At 39.8% G+C, this 20,381-nt stretch overlaps 1 protein-coding gene and 1 pseudogene across 12 annotated transcripts; both read left to right on the top strand.

The window, feature by feature from the left end:
- The first annotated feature begins 1,383 nt into the window (after positions 1–1,383).
- Positions 1,384–15,895, top strand: LOC107868317. 12 transcript variants are annotated; one of them, XM_047410685.1, is made up of 9 exons: positions 1,384–1,521; positions 2,794–2,927; positions 7,144–7,287; positions 7,366–7,467; positions 9,605–9,732; positions 13,450–13,572; positions 13,660–13,788; positions 14,170–14,744; positions 14,824–15,895. In XM_047410685.1, exons 6-9 carry the CDS (start codon positions 13,491–13,493, stop codon positions 15,046–15,048), a joined length of 1,011 nt encoding a protein of 336 aa, XP_047266641.1. In that variant the 5' UTR covers positions 1,384–1,521; positions 2,794–2,927; positions 7,144–7,287; positions 7,366–7,467; positions 9,605–9,732; positions 13,450–13,490; the 3' UTR covers positions 15,049–15,895. The 12 variants fall into 12 exon arrangements, with proteins under 12 accessions (XP_047266641.1, XP_047266639.1, XP_047266634.1 ...); XM_047410683.1 differs by lacking the exon at positions 1,384–1,521 and adding an exon at positions 1,836–2,004 and having other exon boundaries at positions 9,608–9,732; XM_047410678.1 differs by lacking the exon at positions 1,384–1,521 and adding an exon at positions 1,836–2,004.
- A 145-nt stretch (positions 15,896–16,040) lies between these two features.
- Positions 16,041–19,260, top strand: LOC107869185 (annotated as a pseudogene).
- Positions 19,261–20,381: the final 1,121 nt, after the last annotated feature.

Here is a 20,381-nt window from a genome sequence, read left to right as displayed (position 1 = left end):
CGGATGTCGTTGCAGATCTTCGTCAATGGGTCCTGCGTATTCTTAAAGTCTCAAGCCACGAGGACAAGTAATGGAAGAAAATATCCAAAAATCATTGGATTGCAAAAAAGCATGATTCACTCCTTCACATATCTGCATTCGTGATTTAGATGTTTGTAAAAGAAATATTGGAGCATCTTTCTCCTTTTACAAACTTGTAACCCACATGCTATTGCTACCGAAGTAGCAAGTTCTCCACTACTTTCGTTAAGTACGTACTGCTCCATTCTCTCATCTGCAAACTTATGTATATGTATAATCTTAGTATAATGTATGAACGTGATTTGATTTAATCCAAAACCTTTCATGGGTATAATGATTTAATCAGTGTAGTATAAGACGTTGCAATTCATATTTCGTTGATGTCGTCTGTTTTGAACTTGCTAACTAGTTTCATTGATTTGTTTCTTACTTAAAGGAACTTTTGTTGCTTTGCAATTTGCTATCTTTTATGAAATCAATCACTAGTCAAAGTTCCATTTGCTGCAATGAGAATTGAGATGATGATTCTAAAGGCCATGATGACATTTCATTTTTTGGTCATTTATGATTGATTATCCTGGTATATGTGTTCTACTTTTTTATGAGAAATGTATGTTTCCTTTAAGAGTTTGCTATCAAATGACTTTCCAGATATGTTATCTCACTGATGCAGCTCCTAAATTATATCCTTATTTTGCATTGGTGCTGAAGATGTTGCTTTGTTAGAGTATGCTGAATTAACTGGGCATCCATTTAGAGTATTCAGCCTTGATACTGGGAGATTGAATCTGGAAACCTACCATTATTTGATGCAGTGGAGAAGCACTATGGGATTCGTATTGAATATATGTTCCCTATTGCTGTTGAAGGTCAGGCTTTAGTGAGGAACAAGGGCCTCTTCTCTTACAATGAAGATGGCCACCTAGAATGCTGCCGCATAAGGAAAGCTAGGCCCTTGAGGAGCGCCCTCAAAAGATTTACGTGCATGGATCACGGGAAAACGTAAAGATCAATCCCCTGATACTTCGATCTGAAATTCCCATTGTTCAGGTTGACCCTTCGTTCGAGAGGTTGGATGGTAGAACTGATAGTTTGGTGAAGTGGAATCCGGTTGCTAATGTGGATGGCAAGGATATTTGGAATTTCCTGCAAGCCATGAATGTTGCAGTGAAATCATTGCATGCACAAGGTTACATTTCTGTCGGATCCGAACCTTGCAAGCAGGCGGTACTACCTGGCCAACATGAGCGAGAAGGAAGGTGGTGGTGGGAGGATTCCAAGGCCAAGGAGTGTGGCTTACATAAGGGCAACATCAAGGATGAAAGCACAAACGGTAATGGAAATACCGCAGTCAATGCAAATGGTCGCGTTGCTGTTGCTGATATTTTTGACACCAAGGACATTGTAAGCTTGAGTAGGCCTGGAATTAAGAATCTATTAAAGTTGGAAAATCGAAGTGAGTGTTGGCTTGTTGTTCTTTATGCACACCGCTTTTGCCAGGTAATTTATCTTCTCATCAACAACTTTTTCTATCTCCACCGAAGCTGATCCTAGATTTGAATTTGATTTGTTCAACCTTTATGTTTCTTAGGACTTGAACATAGTGTACTTTTGGCATTACGATTTTAGAATTTAATATTTGTTGAAAACTTGGTGACTTTTAACGTATGTAGCCATGTTTTGAAAATGCTGCATTCCCCTTTATTTCCCATCCTGATGGTATTTGGGGATTATTTTAATGATCTTTTTTCTTATTTTGTACCGGCAATGGAAGGATCCTATGTTGAATTGGCGGAGAAGTTGGCAAGTTCTGGTGTGAAGGTAGGGAAGTTCAGGGAAGATGGTGACCAGAAAGCTTTTGCACAAAAAGAATTGCAGCTTCCCTACTATATTCTTCTTCCCTAGGTATTCTTCACAGCCGGTTAAGTACTGGTCAGAGAAGAGAGACGTAGACTCCTTGCCGGCTTTTGTGAATGCCCACAGGTGAAAGACATATACTGTTTTTACATATTTTGGTGAGAAGCTATTCAGCAGTACAAAAGTTTCGCGCAAGCTGGTCTGGACACGGTAATCAAGAAAAAGGGACTTGTGGTTGTATAGAAGTTATGTAGTAAAATTTACTGTCCTCTTAGTCGTCTCCCTTCTTTTTCCTTTTTATATCCATCTTTGGTCGGAACTTGATTTTAGGGACTCAGTTGTTTGAGTCAATATAAATTAAAGGGGCTTGTTTTTTGAAACAGCCTCTTGCAGAAATGTATGGTAAGGCTGTGTACAATAGACCCTTGTGGTTCGACCCTTTTCTGAATTCCGTGCATGCACTAGGCTGCGTTTTTTTGATAAAGGGGCTTGTATTGGTTGCTTCTTGATTATGCAAAGTCTTGGTTGTGCGATTTCTCTTTTCCTTAGCCTTCATGAAGATACAAATAATTGTAGTGTGCTCATTTTTCTTAAGTGGATAATACTGACTGCAAATTGCAATATCCCTACTCAGTGTGTATATAATTGGCTATGACTAGCTCGTTATGATTTCACTCCGGTCACTAATCCTGCCTTATACTTAGTGTGCTCTTTTATACGTGATTAAGTTATATACTACATAGGAGGGTTTATTCAACTTGTGAAGAGATCTTTTCTTGTAATGCCACAAATTAGATCATGTTGTTTGCTTGGTGCAATTTCTTGTAATGCCACAATAAACTCGCTAGAAAAAGTATACAATAAATCTGGTTGTCTATTTGTGTAAAGATCTCTTTTTTTCTTTTTTTGATTTAGGGTGTAGAAGTTGAAGAAAAAGCAGAGGCAGAGGATTATTAGAAACTGGCAAAGGATCTAACAAATGCTTCTCCTTTGGAGATTATGGATAAGGCTCTTGAGAAATTTGAGAGTGATATTGCTATTGCGTTCAGGTAATTTTTCAGTTCAATATTCTGTATTTAGAAGATTCTGCTCATGACGAGGTGGATCCAGGATTTAAACTTGAGTTCGACTTTTAAGATTCTCAGCATTGAAATAATTGTAGTGTTAAAGTAATTGGTTCAAACTTAATATTTTTTCTGATTTTATTAGGACTTTATATGCATGTATCTATACTTTGTTTAGTCATTATTTATTTTTGCTTGTACTTTGATTATTGTAATATTTTGTTTTGGTATGCGTTCACTTCCGTTACTTCTTTTTCTGGACTGCTTTGGACTATATTTCCTTGAGCTGAGGTTCTATTGGAAACAACCTCTCCGCCTCTGTGGTAGGGGTAAGGTTTGGGTATACTCTACCCTCCGCAGACCTTACTTCGTGGGACCACAGGTGTTAAACTAGTGCACTGGTCCTATTGGAGGATGCAACATTGATATGAAGAAGCGGGGAAACTTCATCTTGAGTACGCATGCAGTACCCATCGCTAACAGCGCGTGCAAGGGAACTAGCGTTCACAAGCCGCCTCTGTTTTTCTAAAAATGGGGTTTGTGAGGATGAAGAACACTTACCACGGGTAGTAGAAACCAACTTTCTATTGTTCATCTTAGCTACGCAATCCGGCCACCAGACGTCCTTGGATCAACATCCAAATATGCCACCACCACCTTCTTAGAAGGGAGACCTGTTAACATAGGCTTCAAGTTCACACTAAAAAGTAAACATAAAATAAGTTCACACTTGTCAATTATCCCAACCACTAATAACTCTAGATTTTTCATCTTTAATTGGTTTTACTTCTAAATAAAGTAGATATATTTAAATGCTTAATTAAGTGTATCTTTTGCACGATCACTCGTATTCATACTTAATTTGTCATGGGCCGTCTATCCAACAATGCCCGTAACAAAAATAATCCTAATTCTTTTATTTTTTTTAACAAATTTTACCCAGGGTAGTTTTTGCATAAATCATGTTCATACATTATACATAAGTTTGGGGATGATAGCATGGAGCAGTACGTACGTAACCAAAGTATTGGAGAAATTGCAACTTTGGTTGCAATAACATGGGGGTTACACGTTTGTATAAGATAAGGAGAATGATACTCGAGTATTTCTTTTACAAACATCAAAATCTCGTAAGCAGATATATGAAGGAGCGTACTGATTTTTCGCATTTTAACGATTTTCCGATATTTTTTCCATGACCTGTCCTCATGGCAAGAGACTTCATGAATGCGCTGAACTCATTGACAAAGATGTGCCACGACATTCGGCCTCCATTTGCTGGCTGATAGAGGAAAAGTATAAGAAGAGAGATTTCAGTTAAAAGAGAAAATTATAATATAACCCTAAAAATGGTCCTCCTTTCTCACTTACGATTCATGTTCCACGCCTCTGGGAAGGGAAGATGATTGTCCGGGATAATCGCAGAAGTCCTCACAGATACGAATCTCTCCATCCAACAACGATCTTTCGACTCATCTACGCTCAACAGTAGACCTGATTTTCCTCGCTTGATGAGATATACAACCCCACCTCGAAAAGTCTGAGGAGAATAGAGACGCATCAAGTGGCTTTTAGTGAAAGCTGCATTAAGACCAACAGCTTTTACGGACAAGTAACGGAGGCAGGCGACGGTCCTTCATACCGCCGGGCCTATTTAAGCAAGACAAATGTTATAGCATTTGTACAGATCTAAAATTACTGGGTCAATCGCAGGCTTAAAACCTAAGGTGAATGGATAAGTATATACATTGGAAAACCTCGATTTGAAGGAGGTTATAGCATCAGGAATAAGGATTTCGGTAACACTATCCCAGCGACAGTCCCCCCGGACGACTTCAAAAATTGAAGAATCTATCAACGAATGATAATTTTCGACTGGTTCGTCCCTATCGCTTACAGTTGATTTTGTCGTTTGGTACAGTCACAAGACCACTTGTAACTCACTGGAAGAATAGAATCTAGTTCGAAGCCAGCATCAGCGATAGAAAAAGCATGAAACGACGGTAGGCAGTGGCTATGAGAATGTTAAGAGACAAATTTGTTGTTGATAGAGCAAAGAAGAAAAAATCGGTAGTTTACTCGATGATAGAAAGTTACAGGAAAACATGATAAAGAAGAAGGGGAAACAAATCTCATAGGAATTTGACTTATCATTGCGGCACTTCAATAATATATAAACTGGCCCCAAAGACAAATCACACGCTAACACGTGTTTTGAAAATGTCTTTCATATGTCAGGACACATTTAATGGAGAAGATCTTCCTTCGTATGGAAGCTACTCCTTCCATAACGTGTTGGAGGGAGTATCTTCCATAAGAAAGAAGATCTTCTCCATTAAATGCATCAAAGACTTTTCCAAAACACGTCTTAGCGTGCTAGTGGTCTTTGGGGCCGATTTATATATTATTGAAACGCCGCAATGATGAGTCAAATTCCCGATGAAATTTCTTTCCTCTTCTTCTCTATCTTGTTTTATTGTGGCTTTCTGTCATGGAGTAAACTGTTTCACTCTATCAACAACAAATTTGTCTAGTAACATTCTCATAGATGGCTAAGACTTCTTTAATCTCTTCTGCTTACCGTTGTTCTTATGCTTTTTCCGTCGTTGATGTTGGCTCGGAACTGGATTCAATTTTTCCAGTGAGTTGCAATTGGGATTGTGACTATACCAAACGACAACCATCTACTATGAGCAATAAGGGTGAACTAATTGAAAACTATCGTTCGATGATTGATTCTTCTATTTTTGAAGTCATCCTGGTGGAATGTCAGTGGGATTTGGTTATTGAAATCTTTATTCCCGATGCTATAACCTCTTTCAAATCTAGGTTTTCCAATGTATATACTTATCCATTCACCTTACGTTTTAAGTCGGTGGTTGACCCAGTAATTTTAGATTTTGTGGAAATGCTATAACGTTTGCCTTGCTCAAATAGGTCTGGATAGGTCCGGCTATATGGAGGAGCATCGCCTACATCCTTTTCTTGTCTGTAAAAGCTTTTGGTCCTACTGCAACTTTCACTTTAAGCTACTTGATGCGTCTCTATTCTCTTCGAACTTTTCGCGATGGGGTTGTATATCTCGTCAAGCGAGGAAAATTATGTCTTTGTCGAGCGTAGATGAGCTGAAAGATCGTCTTTGGATGGAGAGATTCGTATATGTGAGAAATTCTAGGATTATCCTGGACAATCATCTTCGCTTCCCAGAGGCATGGAACATGAATCGTAAATGAGAAAGGACAACCATTTTTAGGGTTATATTATAATTTTCTCCTTTAACTTCATTCTCTTCTCCTATCTTTTTCCTTTATCAACCACCAAATGGATGTCGTAGCAGATCTTCGTCAATGGGTCCTGCGTATTCTTAAAGTCTCAAGCCACGAGGACAAGTCATGGAGCATCTACAAACTTATGTATATGTAATCAGTGTATAATGTATGAAGATGAGGAGGGGCCTGATGCTCCAGTGCGGAGGTGTGAGACTCTGGCTATGGATGGTTTTAGGCGGGCTAGAGGTAGACCCAAGAAATATTGGAGGGAGGTGATTAGGCATGATATGGAGCAATTACAGCTTACAGAGGACATGACCCTTGATAGGAAGGTGTGGAGGACGCGGATTAGGGTAGAGGGTTAGGGGGTGGGAGCGCGGCGGTAATAATAGGGGAGTGCTCCTTTGGGTCTGGAGTTTCTGGTTCGTAGTGTTGGGGCTGTAGTTTTTGGGGTTAGTGGTGTTGGCTTTTTTGCATCCCGTACTAGTTTATTATGCACTTATCTTTTGTGTTTGTTATACTGTTAGTTTGTTTTGTGTACCATACTAGTTTGTATCCGCTTACTTTTTGTATTTGTTATACTGTTATTGGTCCTAAGCCGGGGGTCTATCGGAAACAACCTCTCTACTTCTCTTGAGGTAGTGGTATGGTCTGCGTACGCTCTACCCTCCCCAGACCCCACTAGGTGGGAATACACTGGGTATGTTGTTGTTGTTGTATGATTATGCAAACACTATCTTGGGCAAAAACTGTTAAGAAAAAATAAAAAAATTAAAAATATTTTCGCTGCGGGCTTTGGTGGATAGACGACCCATGAATCAAATTAAGTATGAATGTGAGCTATCTTGCCCAAACAGCCATGCTCTAATCAGCCTGTGTTTCCTTTATTTTTCCCCTCCACCGAAGCCCTGATAGAGTTAGAACTCCCTCAGGTTGGCAATGCTTTGGAAAGGGTTAGTATTTCAGGTTTCTCTGTCAATCCAGATACTTCCTCTTGCCCTCCAAGGTGTGAAATTGGATTGGATGGGTTGCCGTAGGAACATTTGTTTGAGGAGGGCTTACAAGCCTTGGATCGGGTATGCTTTCTTACCTTAATTACGTTGGTCTGTTTTCCTCGAATCTTGATCTGACTATTTTCCTTTGTTTTCTCTCAGGCCAGCACACTCTTGGGTGAAGGTTTACTTAGCCTAAGGGGAAGAAAGATCTGCAAATTCAATTGGATTCTCAAGCGTTAGAGATTACTGCCCTAATGGCTGGTTGATTTAGTTAATCTCTGGCTTCTATATGTTTTGCAACATTTCTTGCCTAATTGAACTGTTTCACATATTCTGATTTATATTTAGCACTTTGAGCATGAACCTGGTCATGTGCATTTAGGTTAATTTTGGTCTGGTTTAAAATTAGAGTTTCGTTGTTTAAAATTGAGGAAACTAGATCCGTTCCTTTGTTATGTTGTCAGAGGTATATTGTTGTATATCTATACTTTGTGTCTAAAGTTACAGGTTCAGATGAACACAACCAAAAGGCTTCATCTGCTTCTGCTCTTGTCTATTCTGGCTTTATCATTTTGATTTTCTTAATGCTGAAGATAATTGTACTATTTTGTATCCAAACTAATGTATGAGCTTCCAATTGATTGCTCTTTGGCCAAATATGTGTCAAATAGAATTCTTAGCTACTTGATGAGAAGCTATTCTGCTATACTAAAGTTGTGTTTAAGCTGCCCTGGACGCTACAAGTTAAACGAGAAAAATGGACTTGTGGTTGTATAGAAGTTGGGTAGTAAGTATACTGTCCTCTTAGTCCTCTCCCTTATTTTTCCATTTGAACTTTTCTTTTTACATCCATCTTAGGTCAGAGCTTGATTTCTATGTACTCAGTTTTTCATATCAATATAAAGGGGCTTGTTTTTGAAACAACCTCTTGCAATAATGCCGAGTAAGACTGCATACAATAGACCCTTGTATTCCGGCCCTTCCCCGACCCCACGCATAGCGGGACTTAGTACACTGGGATGCTCTTTTTTGTTAAGGGCCTTGTTTTGATTGCTCCGTGATTATGCAAAGTCTTGGTTGAGCAATTTTTCTTTTCCTGATCAAGTCTTCATGAATATACAAATAATTATAGTGTGCTCATTTTATCTTAAGTGGATAACACTCACTGCGAATTGCAATATCCCCACTCAATGTGTATATAATTGCCAATCAATGAAACCCATGAGTCATTTCCCTGGATATTTGTTGGCTACGGCTACCTCATTATGACTTCACTCCAGTCACTAGCCTTCCTTCAACATCCCCTCTGTTATGTACTTTGATAATGAAAGAAAAATTGAAATCGTGAAAGGGAAATTTTTATTGCTAATCCAAATTCAATACGAACTAGCTATTACAATTGATAAATTGAATTGGATACTACGAGAGATAAGTCGCCATGGAAGCTCCAATCGTCACCTTCAATGGCGATTATGGATAGAATTAGTCAAGAGGAGGAAAAAGAAGTAGTTAGGAAGAAGAGAGAGAAATGAGAGAATGAGAGGAAAAGATCGTTGGGATTTTACCAAAATAATTCGTTCCCTCCTTGGCTCAGCGGTAAGCTTGCTTACCGTGGTGTGCCAGGGTCGGGGGTTCGAAACGGCCCTCCAGCGAAGCTGGGGTGAGGGCGCGTAGGTCAGGCCCGGAGTGGTCCCCCCCCTCCCCGACACCTACGGAGTAGGTATGAACCGGGTCGTCCCCTAATTCGTTCCCTCCTTCACAATAGTTCACTGTGTTTATATTGAAGTGGACTGTCTGTGCCTCTCGCGTGACCCTAATGTATGTCTCTCACGCAACCATTAATACAGGTCATGACACCCTCCTTTTGGTTAAGGTAATGAACAGTTATAAAGATGTTGTCGTTTGATGTCGTGTATGGGATACCACAACAAACAATGGGCATAACGTTAAAGTGAATTTATCTGGACAAGCTTTTAGTTTCTTGGTCTAAGCTTTCCATTCGCTTAGAAGGTACAACAATGAAAGACAAGTAGAAACAATGCCTATTAGTCACTTTTTGGTCCTATCTTTGGAAAATAGTCATACGATTCCCTGACGTTTTTCATTTTTCTTTTTCTTTTTTTTGGCCTGATTATTCAGCTTTTCATATACTTTTGTGGGTCACTTCCTGTTTTTACAATTTCTTCTCAAAAAGCTCAAAGGTTGTGCATAAGTAATATGCTATATAAGAGGGTTTTATTCAACTTGTGAGGAGATCATTTCTCGTAATGCCACGTGTTGTTTTAATTGGATCGTGTTGTTTGCTTGGTGCAAGTTTTGAGAGTGATATGTTTGGCTATTTGTGTAAATAACCTTTTTTTTCTGTTTCTTTTTTTTCTTTTTAAAATTTGGGGTGTAGAAGTTGATGAGAAAGCAGAGGCAGAGGATTATGAGAAACTGGCAAAGGAGCTGACAAATGCTTCTCCTTTGGAGGTCATGGATAAGGGCTCTTGAGAAATTTGGGAGTGATATTGCTATTGCTTTCAGGTAATTTTTCAGTTCAATATTCCATATTTAGAAGATTCAGCTCATGACGAGACGGACCCAGGATTTAAACTTAAATGAGTTCAACTAGTGTTAAAGTTATGGGTTTGAACTTAATATTTTTCAGATTTTAGTAGGGCTTTATGTGCATATATCTATACTTTATTTAGTCATTATTATTTGTTGTTTCTTGTACTTTGATTATTGTAGTATTTTGTTTTGTTATGCTTTCACTTTCGTTACTTCTTTTTATGGACTGTTTTGGACTATTTTTCCTTGAGCCGAGGGTCTATCGAAAACAACCTTTCTACCTCTTCGGTGGGGGTAACATTTGTCTATACTCTACCCTCCCCGTACCTCACTTTGTGGGACCACAGGTGTTAAACTAATGCACTGGCCCTATTGGACGATACAACACTGATACAGTTTGTTAAGTATCCCACATCGGAAAAAGGATGGGTACTTGGTCTCCTTATATGGACTTGGGCAATCCTCTCCTCATGAGCTAGCTTTTCAGGTTGAGTTAGGCCCAAATTCCATTCTTTACATGGTATTAGAGCCAGGTTCTTGAGGAATCTGTGAGATGAATTCTGAAAATAACTTTTCCTAAATAGCTCCTCCATGGTGAAAATTACCATGTTCGGGCAGTAAGAATAGCTCCTCCTGTCTTTGATGGTGAAATCCTCGATGGTGAAAATTACCATGTCTATCTTTGATCGTGAAAATTACCATGGTGAAATCCTCCATGGTGAAAATTACCATGTCTGTCTTTGATGGTGAAAATTACCATGTTTGGGCAGTAAGAATAGTTCCTCCCGTCTTTGATGGTGAAAATTACCATGTTTGGGCACTAAGATGAATTCTGAAAACTTTTCTCAAATAGCTCCTGTCTTTGATGGTGAAGATTATCATGTTTGGGCAGTAAGAATGGAGACTTATCTTGAGGCTTTAGATCTTTGGGAGGCCGTGGAAGAGGATTATGATGTTCTTCCGCTGTCGGATAATCCCACGGTGATCCAGATCAAAAGTCAAAAGGAAAAGAAAATCAAAAAAGAAAATTACCATCTTTGGGCAGTAAGAAGGCTTTAGATCTTTGGGAGGCTGTGGAGGAGGATTATGATGTTCTTCCGCTGTCCGATAATTCCACGGTGATCCAGATCAAAAGCCAAAAGAAAAAGAAAATCAGAAAATCATAGGCAAAAACAACTTTGTTTGCTAGTGTGTCTCCAACAATTTTCACGAGAATTATGGCGTTTAAATCAACAAAAGAAATTTGGGATAAAGATAAAGGGATCTGAGACCGTCAAAGAGTACTCAGACCGACTTATTAGCATTGTTAACAAGGTAAGATTGCTTGGCACAAAATTTAAAGATTCAAGAATTGTTGAAAAAAATTCTTGTTACAGTGCCTGAAAGATAAGAAGTATCAATTATTACCTTGGAAAACACGAAAGACCTGTCCAAGATTACTTTGGCAGAATTGTTAAATACATTGCAGGCGCAATAGCAAAGGAGGCTTATGAGGTAGGATGGTATGATTGAAGGAGCTTTGGCAGCCAACTCCAAGACTCAAATCAAGGGTAATAATTCAAGAGTGGCAAAATAGGTCATCCTCTATTTAAATATTGGAAGAAACCAGATGCACAATGCAAGATCTGCAATCAACTTGGCCATGAAGCTGTGATTTGCAAAAACAAATCTCAAAAATATGAAGCAGATACCCAAGTCACCAAAGAAGAAGAAGAAGATCACTTATTTGTGGCAACATATTCTTCAACCTAGAAATTTGATTTTTGGATGATTGATAGTGGTTGTACAAACCACATGACATATGACAAAACTTTTTTTAAAGAGTTTCTGCCTTTGAAAAATTAAGTAGTACATAATTTTAGTGGATTTAAATTATTAGAGTTCTATGTTCCTTAGACTTAGGAATTAGTTATCCCTTTGTTATTTGAATAGAAATTAGTTATCCCAATTTAAATTGAAGTGTAGTTAGAAATTTAGCTATAAATATATGTTTTGAGTTATTAATAAAATAATTCCCTTTGACAATACAATTGTAGTATTTTTTTTCTCTCCAAGTCTTTCTCTGTTATTTGTCTAATTTCAAAGCTAAAAACCAATAATTGGTATCAGAGCCAGACCCATCCTAAATCGTTTTTCACCGATGTTGGGCCCCCTTATTATATTGTCCACGCTCCAGTTAACGAGGCCCGGGCGTGCGGGAGAGTGTTAAGTATCCCACATCGGAAAAAGCATGGGTAATTGGTCTCCGTATATGGACTCGGGCAATCCTTCCCTTATGAGCTAACTTTTGAGGTTGAGTTAGGTCCAAGATACATTCTTTACATGCTAGAATATGTGTAGGAATAGGAATAACATATAGAATCCTACTTGGAAAGGGATTGTCATGTAGTGTCCTATTCCTACTCATATTCTAACACAGTTGAAATCATCCTAGAAAGGCCATACTGGATCGGACAAGGATCCTTTCCATTACTTGATCTCTCCATTTCCCCAATTTCCGACTTGGATGGAAGTCACATGTCATGATTAAGTATTAAAGGTTGACATTTAATTACTTAAATAAGGTTGACATATTCTTTTGAAGCCGAAACAAATTTATAAGTTTCAAAAAGTTTCTTTTCAAGGAGCTCATTAATTGCTTGCGTTCTTACTCCCACCCATTTCAAGGGTTACTAGTATAAGAAGTGTTTAAAAAGAACTACTACACATGCATTTGATAAAATTTGATGTCTTTGTATGTTGCCGCGTTTATTTATTTATGGCTTAACTAGGTTAAGTCTCATCATTTTTATAGGGAATTATGTTGGGGAATATTTCTTATCCATATATAGGATTCAAACAATATGAATAAATGGAAAATTAGTAAAATTAACCATCTTATTTACGTTTTCTTACACCGTGTAAATGAAAAGTGGCAAACTAAAATGTGCTAGAGGGAGAATCTCCCATAAGAAGGAAGATCTTCTCCATTTAATGCATCTTGACATATGTAAGATTTTCCAAAACACGTGTTAGTGTGCGATTGGTCTTAGGGGCCGGTTTAAGCGTCACAATGATGAGTCAAATTCCCTGTGAAATCTATTTCCTCATCTTCTTTAAGTTGTTTTTATGTAACTTTCTATCATCGAGCAAACTACCAATTTCTTCTTCTTCGCTCTATCAACAACAATTTTTTCTCATAGATGGCTAAGACTTTTTCTGTCGCTGATGATAGCTCCGAACTGGATTCTATTCTTCCAGTGAATTACAAGTGGTCTTGTGACTTTACCGAACGACAACAATCTACTGTGAGTGATAGGGGCGAACTAGTTGAAAATTATCATTCGTTGATAGATTCTTCTATTTTTGAAGTCGTTCGGAGGGACTGTCACTGGGATAGGGTTACCGAACTCCTTATTCCTGATGCTATAACCTCCTTTAAATCGGGGTTTTCCAATGTATATACTTATCCGTTCACCTTAGGTTTTGAGCCTGCGATTGACCCAGTAATCTTAGATATGTGCGTATGCTATAGCATTTGTCTTGCTCAAATAGGTCCGGCGGTATGGAGGACCGTCACCTGCCTTCGTTACTTGTCCGTTAAAGCTTTTGGTCCTAATGCAACTTTCACTTTAAGCCACTTGATGTGTCTCTATTCTCCTCGAACTTTTCGAGGTGGGGTTATATATCTCATCAAACGAGGAAAATCAGGTCTTTTGTCGAGCATAGATGAGTCAAAAGATCGTCGTTGGATGGAGAGGTTCGTATTTGTGAGGACTTCGGAGATTATCCCGGACCATCATCTTCCCTTCCCAGAGGCGTGGAACATGAATCGTAAGTGAGAAAGAAGAACCATTTTTAGGGTTATATTATAATTTTGTCCTTTAACTCATTCTCTTCTCCTATTTTTTCCTTTATCAGCCACCGAATGGATGCCGGATGCCGTGGCGGATCTTCGTCAATGGGTCCAGTGCATTCTTGAAGTTTCTCACCACGAGGACAGGTCATGGAAGAAAATATCGGAAAATCGTTGGATTGCGAAAAATCATGGTACGCTCCTTCGTATATCCGCTCCCGTGATTTTTTATTTTTGTAGAAGACATATTCGAGCATCTTTATCCTCATCTTATACTAACGTGTAGCCCACATGCTATTGCAACCGAGTAGCAATTTCTCCAGTATTTTGGTTACGTATGTACTGCTCTATTCTATCTGCAAACTTACTGTTGGTTTCAAAAGAGAAGAAATTGCAGGAGAAGAATGAGAATATTAAAGAAAGAAGAACAAGAAAGAAAACTCATGAACTCAAGTTGAAAGTTTGATATATTTTCTCTGCAATCTAAGATTATAATTTTGTGGTTGGGATAATTAATTAGTGTCTTCTTATTTTATGTTTACATTTTAGTCTGAACTTGATGCCCATCTTAATAGGTTTCCCTTCAAAAAAGTTGGTGGTGGCAGATCTAGATGTTGATCTGGCGGCGTCTGGTCGTCGGACTGTCGAAGCTAAGAGGAACAATAGAAAGTTGGTTTCTACTAACCGTGATGATTTTTCTTCATCCTCACAACTCCCATCAGAAAAGCGGAGGCGGCTTGTGAAGGCTAGTTCCCTTGCACACGTTGTGAACGATGGGTACTGCGTGCGTACTCAAGGCGAAGTTTCCCCGCCTCCTTGTGAAACTAATCATCTTTCTACGCATGCTGTGATTGACCTTGAGGACGTGGAGGAAACTGACAATGAAGTTATTGCTCTCGTGTGGCGAGGTCACAAAGTCTTGCCCAAACAGCCATGCTCTTATCAGCTTGTATTGCCTTTATTCGTCCCCTCCAACGAAGCCATGACAGAGTTTGAGCTCCCTCAGCTGGGCAATGCATTGGAAAGGGTGAGTACTCCAGGTTTCTCTGCCAATCCAGATACTTCCTCTTGCCCTCCAAGGTGTGAAAGTGGATCGGATGGGTCGCCAGAGGAACGTTTGTTTGAGGAGGGCTTACAAGCCTTGGATCGGGTAATGCTTTCTCACCTTAATTACGTTGGTCTGTTTTTCTCGGATCTTGATCTGACTATTTTTCTTTGTTTTCTCTCAGGCCAGCACACTCTTGGGTGAAGGTTTGCTTAGCCTTAGGGGAAGAAAAGATCTGCAAATTCAATTGGATTCTCAAGCATTAGAGATTGCTGCCCTGAAGGCTGAGCTTGCCAACAGGAAATCACAGGACGTGGCAGCCGCTGAACTTACGTCGAGGCTAAAGGCTGATCTTCAAGAGGCAAAGACAGGTTTTGAACGGGCCACCATTAGTTTTATAGTATGCTAACCGGCATTTGGATTGTGCCAACCGAGAGAAAAAGGCATATCGACATGAAGCTGACCAACTTCGCTCGGACTGTTGCTTCATGCAATTAGACATGAAAACCATGGAGGAGGATCTTCGTGCTTGTGCAGAAAGAGAAACCTTCCTAGAAGATGAGCTTCAGCGGCTAAGAAGTGAGCTATCAGCTAGGGCTGATTTAGATAAGATTAGTGGTCAACTTGCCAGGGCTAGGAGTATACTTCAAAGACAGAAAGGAGCTCTCCAGTCTTCAGAAAATGAAATTTCCGTCTTGAAGAGCTACAACAAGGACCTCGAAGAGCAGAGAAACATAGCCCTTGCTGACGTAAACAAGGGAGAGGAACGCCTCACTCGTAAGACTGAATTTATGAGGTGGAATGTCCGGAGGTCCACTCTGGAAGAGGTCAAAGCAGGTATTGCGAACCTTGATGCTGCCATCCTCACTGCCCGTGAGATGGAGGCAAAAGCCGAAAAAGATATGTTGCCTACTCCTCAGCTATCTCCTGCAGACATACATGTGGATATTCCTGATGAGGGTGAGGACAATCAAGATGATCAAGAGATGCATCCGCCAAGTCATGCCGATGCTCACGAGGATCTTCCCCGAGACTGCGATCAAGGGGATAATGATTCCCATACATCTTGAGTTCCAAGTTCCTGATGTTCCTACATATCTAGTTTAATGATTTTATTTGTCGTATCTCCAATATTATTGTGGAACTTATGTTTTGATTTGGTTAATCTCTGGTTTCTATTTGTTGTTCAACATTGCTTGTGTAATCAAACTGTTTCACATATTCTTGACTTATATTAAGCACTTTGAGCATGAACCTGCCCACGCGCCTTTAAGTTAATTTTGGTCTGGTTTAAAATTAGTGTTTTGTTGTTTAAAATTGAGGATACTAGATCCGTCCCATTGTTATGTTGTTAGAGGTATATTGTTGTATATCTATACTTCGTGTGAAAAGTTATAGGTTCAGATGAACCCATAACCAAAAGGCTACATCCGCTTTAGCTCTTGTCTATTCTGGCTGTATCATGTTATTTTTTTAGTGCTGAGGATGATTGTACTATTTTGTATCCAAATTAATGTATGAGCTTCCAATGGATTGCTCTTTGGCCAAATATGTGTAAAAAATAGAATACTTATTAAGTAGTAGGAGTGAGAGAACCCCATGGAAGCTTGATCTAAATTCAAGAAGTGATCTGGTATCTGACATTTCATTTTTTGGTCATTTATGATTGATATATGTGTTCTACTTTTTTATGAGAAATGTAGGTTTCAATAAAGAGTTCGCTATCAAATGACTTTCCGGATATGTTATCTCGCTATGATGCAGTTCCAAAATGATATCCTTATTTTGCTGTGGTGCTGAAGATGTTGCTTTGTTAAAGTATGGTCATTTAACTGGTCGTCCGTTTCAAGTATTCAGCCTTGGTACTGGGAGGTTGAATCCAGAAACCTACCATAGAGAAGCACTATGGAATTTGTATTGAATATATGTTCCTTGATGCTGTTTATGTTCAGGCTTTATTGAAGATGACCACCAAGAATGCTGCCGCATAAGGAAAGTTAGGTCCTTGAAGAGAGCCCTCAAAGTCTTACGTGCCTGGATCACCGGGCAACGTAAAGATCAGTCTGCTGGTACTCGATCTGAAATTCCCATTGTTCAGATAGACCCTTCATTCGAGGGGTTGGATGGTGGAGCCTGCAGTTTGGTGAAGTTGAATCCTGTTGCTAATGTGGATGGCAAGGATATTTGGAATTTCCTTCGAGCAATGAATGTTCCGGTTAACTCATTGCATTCACAAGGCTATGTTACTATTGGATGTGAACCTTGCATGCGGGTTGTACTACCTGGCCAACACGAGCGAGAGGGAAGGTGGTGGTGGGAGGATGCCAAGGCCAAGGAGTGTGGCTTACATTAGGGAAACATCAAGGATGAAAGCACGAGTGGTAATGGAAATGGCGCTGTCCATGCAGATGGTGGCGCTGCTGTTTCTGATAATTTTGACACCAAGGACATTGCAAGCTTGGGTAGGCCTGGAATCGAGAATCTATTGAAGTTGGAAATCGAAGTGAGCCGTGGTGCCACTTTTGCCAGGTAATTTATCTTCTCATCAACAACTTTTTCTTTCTCCACCGAGGCTGATCCTAGATTTGAATTTGATTAGTTCAACCTTTAAGGCTCTAAGCACTGAGCATAGTGTACATATTACATTATGGTTCTAGAATTTAACATTTGTTGAAAACTTGGTGACTTTTCCCGTATGTAGTCATGTTTCGAAATACTGGATTCAGTTGAGCCATTGATTTTAGGCTGCTGCATTCGCCTTTATTTTCTAGCCGGATGGTATTTGGGAATTATCTTAATGATCTTTTTTTTTTCTGATTTTGTAGAGGCAATGGAAGGATCCTACATTGAATTGGTGGAGAAGTTGGCAAATGCTGCTGTGAAAACAGCAAACTTCAGGGCAGACGGTGAGCAGAAAGCTTGGCAGCTTCCCTACGATACTCTTCTTTCCTAGGCATTCTTCACGGTCGATTAAGTACTTGTTGGAGAAGAGGGACGTAGACTCCTTGCTGGCTTTTGTCAATGCCCTCAGGTGAATGACAGGCAGATAGTCTTTTTACATATCTTGATGAGAAGCTATTCTGCATGATTCTAGAGGCCATCATGACATTTTTTTTGGTCATTTATGATCGAGTATCCTGATATATGTGTTCTACTTTTTTATAGAGAAATGTAGGTTTCCTTCAAGAGTTCGCTGTCAAATGACTTTCCTGATATGTTATCTTGCTATGATGCAGCTCCTAAATTATATCCTTATTTTGCAGTGGTGCTGAAAATGTTGCTTTGTTAAGAAGAGTATGCTCGTTTCACTGGTCGTCCATTTAGAGTTTTCATCCTTGATACTGGGAGGTTGAATCTGGATAACTCATTGCATTCACAAGGTTACGTTTCTATTGGATGTGATCCTTGCACGCGGGCTATCCAACCTGTCCAAACGAGCGAAAAGGAAGGTAGTGGTGGGAGGATTTCAAGGCTGAGTGTGGCTTACATAAGGGCAACATCTAGGATGAAAGCGTGATTGGAAATGGAAATATCACTGTCCATCTAATGGTAGTGCTTCTGTTTCTGATATTTTCGACATCCAGGACATTGTAAGCTTGAGTAGGCCTGGAATTGAGAACCTATTGAGGTTGGAAAATCGACATGAGCCTTGGCTGCTTGTTCTTTATGCACCTTGGTGTCGCTTTTGCCAGGTAATTTATCTTCTCATCAACAACTTCTTTCTCCACTGAAACTGATCCAAGATTCAAATTTGATTAGTTCAACGTTTAAGGTTCTCACCACTGAGCGTAATTGTACTAATTTTGACATTATGGTTTTAGAATTTAATATTTATTGAAAACTAAGTGACTTTTCACATATGTTGCCATGTTTCGAAAATACTGGATTCGTCTGAACCATTGCATATAGGCTGCATTCGCCTCTACTTCGTAGCCGGCAGGTATTTAGGGATTATCTTGATGATCTTGTTTCTGATTCTGTTTAGGCAATGGAAGGATCCTACGTTGAATTGGCCGAGAAGTTGGCGAGTTATGGCGTGAAAGTAGCGAAAAATAAGGACAGATGGTGAGCAGAAAGCATTTGCCCAGCAACAATTCCAGGTTGCAAGCTTCCCTACAATACTTTTCTTTCCTAAACATTCTTCACAGCCCATTAAGTACCCGTCGGAGAAGAGGGATGTAGATTCCATGCTGGCTTTTGTGAATGCTCTCGGGTGAAAGACACTGTTTTTACATATCTTATTTTGAGGCTAGTCAGCAATACCAAAAGTTGCACGCAAGCTGATTTGGACACTACGGGTTATCAAGAAAAAATGGACTTGTGGTTGTATAGAAGTTAGGTAGTAAAGTATACTGTCCTCTTATTCCTCTCTTCTTTTTCCTTTTTATATCCATCTTTGGTCTTGACTTGATTTCTAGGAATTCTAGTCTTTGAATCAACATAAAGGGGCTTGTGTTTTGAAACGGCTTCTTGCAAAAATGTAGGATAAGACTGCGTACAATAAACCCCTATGGTTTGACTCTTTTCTGAATCCCCTGCATAGTGGGAGCTTAGTACACTAGGCTACCCTTTTTATAAAGGGGTTTGTTTTGGTTGCTTCTTGATTGTGTATAGTCTTGGATATTTGTTGGCTACGGCTACCTCGTTATGACTTCACTTCAGTCACTAGCCCTTGGCAACCCCGCCTCGCGGTAAAGGTGATGGATTCTTACAAAGAGGATGTCGTTTGATGAACTTGTATGAGATACAAGAAGAATAAACAATAGGATCATGTAAAAGTGAATCTATCTAGACACGCTTTTAAAATCGCGGTGTAAGCTTTCAATTTTCTTAAAAGGTACAACAAAGAGCGATCAAATAACGCTTACTAATCACTTTTCTGACAAAACAATAATTTTTGACTTGTTAGCGCCATTTCGCCCGTTTGACCAGCAAAATGGCCCCACGGTCCCGTCGGACCACCCATATCTGGTCAGCCCGTCGAGGAGCCACCTGTCGATTTTTACCCAGATCTAGCCCTGGGCCTACCCGCCAAAATGGGCTAAAAATTGTCCGTTCGAGCTGTTTCGCCCGTTTGACCACTAAAATGGCCCTAGCTATCCCGCCAAACTACCCACATTCGCTCCACAGCCAGTCGGAGGTTTGCCTGTCGATTTTCGCCCAGACCCACTCACCGAAACGGGCTAAAAACTGTCCGTTCGTGCCGTTTGACCACTAAAATAGCCCCAGCGGTTTTGCCAAACTACCCACATCCGCTCCACAGCCTGTCTGAGGGTCGCTTGTGATTTTTGCCCAGATCCATCGGACCTTGAGCCCACTCACCGAACTGTGGGTTAACACCCCCCGAAACGGGCCAAAAACGGCCTATTCATGTCGTTTCACGGCATGTTCACGCCGTTTCGCCTGTTTGACCACCAAAATGGCCCCGCGGGTCTTAACTTGATCTAAGTTGAGTTGAAATTTAATTTGTTAATGAGGAGGGGCAAGTGTGGTCCAATTTTTATACGGCAAGGGTACTTTTGATTCTACAAAAGACAACGGAGGACAAAGTGCTCCATTTTCGATAATTCAAGGATATTTTGGTCTTTTTCTATTTATCTTTGTCTTTACTAATAATACCCCCCACCCCACCCCACCCCACCCCTCCCCCAACCAAACCCAAATTGGAAGAAGAAGAATTGAACATCAAAATCAAATTACTGGTAATTGATTTTGTTGTAAGATAGAATTAGGTTGATCATG

The sequence above is a fragment of the Capsicum annuum genome, chromosome 4 (genome assembly GCF_002878395.1).
Source record: "Capsicum annuum cultivar UCD-10X-F1 chromosome 4, UCD10Xv1.1, whole genome shotgun sequence".
Taxonomy (NCBI): Eukaryota; Viridiplantae; Streptophyta; class Magnoliopsida; order Solanales; family Solanaceae; genus Capsicum; species Capsicum annuum.
This window is presented reverse-complemented; position numbering and strand designations above follow the sequence as displayed.

Excerpts from the sequence above, each read along its gene's own strand:
- LOC107868317 (XM_047410685.1), top strand. The coding sequence starts at position 13,491 with ATGGAGAGGTTCGTATTTGTGAGGACTTCGGAGATTATCCCGGACCAT. Across the intron at positions 13,573-13,659 it reads AGAGGCGTGGAACATGAATC|CCACCGAATGGATGCCGGAT; the intron begins GTAAGTGAGAAA and ends TTCCTTTATCAG. Across the intron at positions 13,789-14,169 it reads TTGGATTGCGAAAAATCATG|GTTTCCCTTCAAAAAAGTTG; the intron begins GTACGCTCCTTC and ends CCATCTTAATAG.